This window comes from Salvia hispanica, chromosome 2, assembly GCF_023119035.1.
Source record: "Salvia hispanica cultivar TCC Black 2014 chromosome 2, UniMelb_Shisp_WGS_1.0, whole genome shotgun sequence".
Lineage (NCBI taxonomy): Eukaryota > Viridiplantae > Streptophyta > Magnoliopsida > Lamiales > Lamiaceae > Salvia > Salvia hispanica.
In genome coordinates, this window is record NC_062966.1 from 28494798 (window position 1) to 28502926 (window position 8129).

The window sequence follows — 8129 nt, forward strand, 5'->3', positions numbered from 1 at the left end:
GATCTTTTTTTTACACGGTGTTCTTAGTTGTTTTAGAGTAGATTCAGATGTTTGGTACTCATTCTAGACGAACCCACTTACTAAGTGGCTGGGTTGGCCGGCGTCGGACCATACTGTGTAGAAAATTTTGTTTTTCATGATTTTTTTATTTCTCGTATATTTTCAAATTTTTTATTAAATATTATAAATAAAAAATAGTTATATTTAATGAATTAAACTACTTATAAAATGTTATATTTTTCGATGATATTTCAAATATATATATAGAGTGTTGACATAGATAAAACAATTTTCTCGTAGAAACACATAAAACTTGTTTAGCATCAATGAAATTAATGGAGTTTAAATAATCCAGTAAACAAAAAGAAAATTATTTGAAAATTAAAATTACTATTGAAATTTGTGTTTCTTCTAACGCCAATATTGCTTCTCCAAACAACCATATAGTCTATTTCTATTTTTTTTTTCTCTACTCTATTCTCTCATGGAACCCCATCGTCGCTGTTATAGTTGCTTTCGGCGACGCCAACACCAAAAATATCTACAACTCTAAACTATAGAATCAAAATTCTAGCCCCACCACTTATGATGGCAACCCAATTAATGGTGTTCTTACTCCGCCACCAATATCCTATCCTAATATGGGCTAATCTATAAGAGTCAACTAAGCAAAACTAATTACAACTAAACTAGTTAACTAGGAAAGAAAGAAAAAAATACGTTTATATAATTATATTCATTAATATGGGCTAATCTAAAAGAGCCCACTATTTAAACTAGGCTAAGAATTCATTAACCTATCATTAATGGGATTAATTAGTTTATTGTACTTCCTCGGTAAATTAAAAATAGTCTAATTTTGTCATTTTAGAATGTCCAAAAAAAAGTAGTCTCATTTTTAAAAATGAAAAGTTTTTCTCTAATACTATTCCAACTTTTTCTCCTCTCATACTTTTCACACTTTTTTCTCATTATCTCTCTTACTTTACCTACATTTTCTCATCCTCTCTCTTATATTATTAACAATTTTTCATTAAAACATATGTTTTCCACAAATGAGATTGTTGTGGACGGAAGGAGATCTATCTTCTTAATGGGTCAACCCGATAAGGACACGCACCCAATAAGACTTGACCCCAACCCAATAATTTCATGCGGATTCGTATCAGATTATCGTGTCGTGTCGAAAATTGTCAGCTCTACCTAAAATCTTATATCATAACCTAAGATGTTCACATTTCATTTTTAGTTTGTTCCATTTAAGATGTATTCTTTCATTTTTTTTTTTTCAAGTAAAATGCATCTTTTATCTCTCCTCAAATAAGTATTCAGCTAGTTTATTGCTTTAGTTAATATAATCAACAACTCCAAAAAAAATTATATATCATTCACAAATGTGATCATCTTAAATGTAATAGAGTGACTAATTATTTAAAATTTTGAAAAGCGCTTAGTGGGTTACCCCTGTCACTAGTAAGATACAACGTTATAAACATACTACCTCCGTCCAATTCCATTTTGGTCAGTTGTTCAAAATCAATCTATATTTATTTGTGGTATGTTTTTATATTTAATAAGCTAAGTTTATTTTCCACTAACATTATTTCAATTTTTTTTCTCTAATTCTCTCTCACTTTATTATTATTGCATTAGTACTTTTACTACAAAAAGTATTTTTTTTGCGACGGAACTATAAATATGCATATTAAGGGTTTTGTTCCAAGGCATGTAATAATGGCATCAACCAAAAGATTAACTTTGAGAGTTGCAAGGAAAACACCCGAGTTGCTTTGTCCAGCAGTGTCCACACCCAATGAATTCAAATCTCTCTCTGATATAGATGACCAGAGGTTCCTCCGAAGGTATGTTGGAGCAATAAATTTCTACAAAAAGAATCCATCCATGGAAGGGAAAGATCCGGTGAAGATTATTCGTGAGGCTATTGCCAAAGCCTTGGTCTTTTACTACCCGTTGGCTGGGCGGTTGAGGGAACACACTGGTCGGAAGCTCGTCGTTGAATGCACCGGCCAAGGGGTAGTGTTCGCCGAGGCTGACGCGGATGCAACGCTGCAGCATTTCGGAGAGAATGCCCTTTATCCACCCTTCCCCAACTTGGATGGCATTTCTCTTCATATGCCAAATGACCTTGGAATATTTCTTGATATTCCACTTATGTTCATTCAGGTAATTAACGACTTACTGAATCTGTTTAGACAATCTTCCTTATGCATCATTCTCAATTCTTAACATGATTTATTATTCTAATTGGATCTTTCCACTGATACATTAATTGGATCCTTTTGTCTCCTAAAAATAGAGATTTTGGGGACGACATGAGTTTCGGCGTTAAATTGGTGCAGTGTGAGAGAAAGTAAAAGTGGTTGAAATATTGTTAGTGGACAGCGATATCCAAGTCATTAGAGCAACCGCAACGCAACTCGTTGCTGGCTCTGACTCATCTCACTAAGACGAGGCAGCATCGAGCCAGCGTTGCGGACGCTTCGTCTCGTAAAGGGGCTCGCTATTGGTAAGTTGGCGAGACAACGAGGTTGTGGGTTCAAACCCCAATGCACAATCAAAGCTTAGCCTATGAATTTTAAAGACACATATACCAGTAGACTAAACTTTGATCTTCAAAAAATTGGGATAATAGTCATTTATGTAATACCCTATACTTTTAAAATTATTTTTTATTATCAGTTTATTTAGGGATAATAGTCATTCAAATTATGAAAATTGATCAAATTCCAATCAATACAATTACTTTTGGTAGTATAATTAAATACAAAGACTTGCACAGGTCACACGGCTAAAATGTGGGGGATTTATCTTTTCAAACTACTTCAATCACACAGTGTGTGACGGTGTCGGCCTTTCCCAATTTCTCTCCGCCGTGGGTGAACTTGCTGGCGGAGCCGCGTTCCCTTCTATCCAACCAGTTTGGGACCGACATCTTCTCAGCGCCAGCCAGCCGCCGCGCGTGTCGTTCGCACATCATGAATATGATGTCAGTACAAGTGGTGGAACCCTTGTCTCGCTTGATACGATGGAGGAACGCTCCTTTTTCAGCTCTGCCAAAATCTCTGCCCTCCGTTGCAGCCTGCCACCGCATCTCCAACGCTGCTCCAAATTCGACATCGTGGCAGGCTGCGTATGGCGCTGCCAGACAATTGCTCTCTCTCCCGAACCCGACGAAGAGATAAGATTCTCAGTGTTTATTGATAACCGAAAGCTAATGAAACCACAACTTCCAATGGGGTAATGATAGTATGATACATAAATCTATTATAACCACATTCTAATCGTATAACTAGAGATCAAATCTAAACCACTAGATTCAAAGACTGAGATTGGTTGGATTTTAAAAACATTGAGTTTAGTAGAAGTGTGTTTTGGTAAAATTGTCGGTTTTACACATCGTATGAACTAAAACGCCATTAAGATAAATCATTTCCAATACAAAATGTCCTAAATCGTAATATAAAATGATCCCCGGGTTTTGAAAACACAATGTTCATTTTAAGAACGTTTTGGTTCACTCTATGGGTAAAATTGTTTGTTTTACCCCTCATATGAACTAAAACGCTCTTTAAATGAATTTTGTGTTTTTAAATTCATAAATTTTTAAACTCAATTTCATCCTTCATTTTTTTTATCCAGTGGATGAGATTTGATCTTTAGATATGCGCTAAAAGGGGGAATCTTTTTCATTGTTTTGCAACAGTGTTAATTCCTAATTAATATGCATCAGGTACTATGGCAACGCTATAGCATTTCCGGTGGTAGTGACTACAGCCGGTGAGTTGTCCAAGAATCCGCTGCACTACGCGGTGGAGTTGGTGAGAAAGGCAAAACGCGAAGTAGTGACTGATGAGTACCTGAGATCAGTGGCGGGTCTAATGGTGATGCGAGATCGCCCTAGTATGACGGAAGCAAACACTTATGTGGTGTCTAATATGACGCATGTGGGTTTCGAGCAAATGGATGTCGGGTGGGGCACTGCAGAATACGGTGGGATGTCTCAAGGAATTTATAGGCCGACCGATAATATTCAAATAGCTTGGTACTCTGCCTTTAAGGATGGTTTCATGGTTCCGGTTAGCCTACCTCTCGAATCCATGAAAGTCTTCGAGAAACATCTTCAGGTCATGATGACTACCGCTCCAACATCTTCATCCCTGTGATACGGAGCCAGTTAAGTTATTTTATCTAATATTTTGTGATTTAATTATGCTTATTTTAAGGTTTTCTTTGTTGGTTATTTTCTAGATCGCAAAGTTGAACTGGGTAAAAATAAACTCTATATATATGTTAATGTACTCTTTATTTATTATTTTGGAGTTAGCGAGATAATAGAATAAAGTCATAAATCTCTATGACTCTATCCCTTTTCTCACTTCTTCTCCACTTTTCTGGTTAGGAATTGGTATTTCAAAACCGTATGGAACAAACTACATGTATATATTGAGGCTGATTTCTTTTTATTCTACATTTTCGATTTGGCAATAATTTCAACACACATTTATTCTCAATTTTCCCATAATAGCGCGTACAACTTAAATTTATTACGCTAACCCGATATGAAAGAGCAAATTAGTTAAAGGGTATTGAAATTTAAGGTGAATAGATACGATGATAAAATGACCACTACTACTCACAATGCTCCGACAAATTCCGGTAAGTTTCCGCCGCAGAAGAGCGCATCCAGGGACCCTCATGACGAATAAAAACCTCTGCATGCATGAAAATAGAAACTTTTTTCTAAAAATAAAAACTTTTTTCTAAACTTTCCATTTTAGGTATGGGACTCATCTCTCTCTATGATATAGGACTCATCTCTCTTACTTTACCAATTTGGTATTAAAACTTGCTCCATCTTACTTTACCAATTTTGTATTAAAACTTGTGCCGTTTTAAAAATTCTTATTTTTAAGATACAAATCTGGAAAATGAATGTAAATTAGATATGAATGCAATATGTAGTTTTAAATTAAAATAATGGGATAACTAGCAAAAGTATATATTGCTCATCAAAAATTAATCAAGTCATATTCTTTTACACTCCCTCCATTCCGTCCCTGATAAATATTACTACCTCCGTCCCCCAAATTTTGACACACTTTGACCCGGCACGGGTTTTAAGAAATGTAATGGAAAGTGAGTTGAAAAAATTGATGGGATGTGGGTCCTACTTTTAAAGTATTAGTTTTATAATAAAATGTGAGTAGGAACGAGTAGTTAGTGGAATATGGGGTCCACTACCGAAAATGGTAAAAGTGAAGTGTGTCAAATTTTCAGGGTGAGACCGAAATGGTAAACTGTGTCAAAATTTGGGGGACGGAAGTATTAATTATTTACTTTCCAGTTCATCTCAAAAAAATAAGAGAATTTTCTGTTTAGGAAATATTTGAATAACACATTATTTATATACGTCATTTTATTTATAACTTACTATCATTACAATCCAATTAAACACTACTAGTGCTAATATTTTGGACCCATTATCCACTAATACTGCTTTCACTATATTTCCTATTCATCTTTCTTAGTAAATCAATTTTACATCAAAACAGTGTCTCACAAAAAGCTCATATTTATCACGACATGGGAGTTGTATTTTTTATTTTATAGTACTTGATTTTATATTTTTATTGTTAAATATATACATATATTGGGAATGCTTAAAATCCATGTTCTCGAGAATCTCAAAACATGATTTTTGAAAATTCATAGAGTTAATTATACGAAATTAAATAATATAAACTCTAGAACGCAATTTGACAGGTAGCAGATCAGATAAATTATATATATTACAAGTGAAATAAACAATTAAACTACTAAACTATCGGGAAAAAAAATATCGTAGAATAGTAGATGAAATATTATTTTCTTAATTCATTTGCCGAAAAAAAATTGATCATTTGTGGCCGGACGGAGGGATCGAGTATATCATACAGTGATTTAAGTTCAAAACTCTTGCTTTTTATTCTGAAAAATGCTATGTTTTGGCTCTTTCTTTTATCATCTGAATTAAATTTCATCGTGGGGTTTTGTAATGAAGATATCGAAATAATATAATATGATTTCGAATCAATAATAACAGTTATAGGTGAAAACAAAGATATTATGTACTACTTTCATAGATAAATCACCTTCCCTTTTTCTTTGTTCCAAATAAAATGATAGTAACAGTACTAAAAATAAAAATTCTTTAATTTTTATTTTATACCTTTTTTTTTATATTAACACTCTAAATAAAGCTTTTTTATATTAACACTCTAAATAAAGCTACATAAAATCTCGTGATTACCGGGTTTCCACGTTATCAACACTCTGCCGTCAATATCCTATCCTGATGGCCTGTCCAGATTTTGGTCCATGGTCCTTATCTACTAAGCTCATTTTTAATTGGATCATGAATTTTCAGCAAATATAGGGAGAGCTAAAAACGGCCATTTAAAATTTACTTTATTTTCAAAGTACAAATTAACCACCAATTACTAGTAATTTCCATTTTAAAAGCGTGAAAAACATATGTGCATCCCATATTAATTACTCCTACTTACTAGGTAAAGTGACATAGTCAGGAATTTGACTTAATAGTACCACGATATATCATTATGTGTCTCAATTTTTTTATTTTTAGATATGCCTTTAATAATTAAGTTATTTATTTTTACTATTTATAGTAATAAATTTTAATTCTACTAATTCAATTCATTCACATGTTATTACAATACTAATATTAATAGATAAATATATGACTCACGTTCCAATAACTTCTTCTATTTATTTTGCTCTATATATATATTTAAAAAACGAGTCAGATCAAGGTGGGACACATTATAGCGAACGGGGAATATAAAACACAAAAACAAAAATATGACATGAACATACACAAAATTAATAGAATCAGACTTTATCATATTTGTATTCTTATCATGTCGACCCGTTTGGGGCATAATAATTACGGGTTGAGCTCGAGTTTAGATGACCAGACCTTCCTACGAATGTATGTTACAACAATAAATTTCTACAAAAAGAATCCATCCATGGAAGGGAAAGATCCAGTGAAAATTATTCGTGAGGCTATTTTCAAAGCCTTGGTCTTTTACTACCCGTTGGCCGGGCAGTTGAGGGAACACACTGGTCGGAAGCTTGTGGTCGAATGCACCGGCCAAGGGGTAGTGTTTGTCGAGGCCGGCGCGGATGTGACGCTTCAACATTTCGGAGAGAATGGCCTTTATCCACCCTTCCCCAACTCGGATGACATTACTCTTGATGTGCCAAACAACTAAGGAATATTGTTTGATATTCCACTTATGTTCACTCAGGTACAATATTTATCATCTCTATTATATAAGTTGTTATGACAAATAGGGCAATTGTGAATCGAGAAACAAAAGAACGTAAATAGACACAGAATTTACGTGGTTCACCAACGTTGTGTTGGCTACGTCCACGGGCAAAAACGGAGAACAAATTGTATTATGACTGCGATTTTCAGATTATGGCTACAGATTGGATCTGTCATATCACATAATTATGTGCTCTACTCCCATATATATAGGCACACATGAGACAGACTGGGCCTAGGAAACATAATCTTATCCCAATTAGGAAACCTAATCCTATACAGATTCAAGGCATACTAACAAATCTCCACCTTGACTTGAATTCTCGCTTCTTCCAAATGCATCATCATAATATCAGACGAACAAACTTCTCCATTCTTGCCTCAGATTTTCCATCAACCGAATTCACCTTTCAAACGCATCATTACAATGCTAGACGAAGAAACTTCTCCCAAATTTGTCGACCTTCACGTTCAGAGCAGACATCTTCGATTTACCAGAAAACCCTAAACATCTTCGATTTACCAGAAAACCCTAGCAGCGAAATTCAAAACCCTAGTCTGAAAACCAGGCTTTGATAATTTGTTAGGATCGTCGACTGCAACAAACTTTTGATATTATACGCTTTGGGTCAAGCCTGCACGGATTTGTTTTTAGGTCACTCCCAAAAGGCCTCAAACTAATTGGGGTTAGACATGAATTATATACACCTTCCAACTTCCCCCAGACTCCCGATGTGGGATGGAGTTTGTACATAACAAATCTCCCCCTCAA

General features: G+C 34.6%; 1 protein-coding gene across 1 annotated transcript; it reads left to right on the forward strand.

The window, feature by feature from the left end:
- Positions 1-1658: 1658 nt before the first annotated feature.
- On the forward strand, positions 1659-4491 carry LOC125204947 (benzyl alcohol O-benzoyltransferase-like). Its single transcript, XM_048103719.1, has 3 exons — positions 1659-2184; positions 2801-3258; positions 3752-4491. Exons 1-3 carry the CDS (start codon positions 1699-1701, stop codon positions 4182-4184), a joined length of 1377 nt encoding a protein of 458 aa, XP_047959676.1. The 5' UTR covers positions 1659-1698; the 3' UTR covers positions 4185-4491.
- Positions 4492-8129: the final 3638 nt, after the last annotated feature.

Coding starts and splice junctions, on each gene's coding strand:
- LOC125204947 (XM_048103719.1), top strand. CDS start 1,699: ATGCATATTAAGGGTTTTGTTCCAAGGCATGTAATAATGGCATCAACC. Junction 2,185..2,800: donor TTCCACTTATGTTCATTCAG/GTAATTAACGAC, acceptor AGACTTGCACAG/GTCACACGGCTAAAATGTGG. Junction 3,259..3,751: donor AAACCACAACTTCCAATGGG/GTAATGATAGTA, acceptor AATATGCATCAG/GTACTATGGCAACGCTATAG.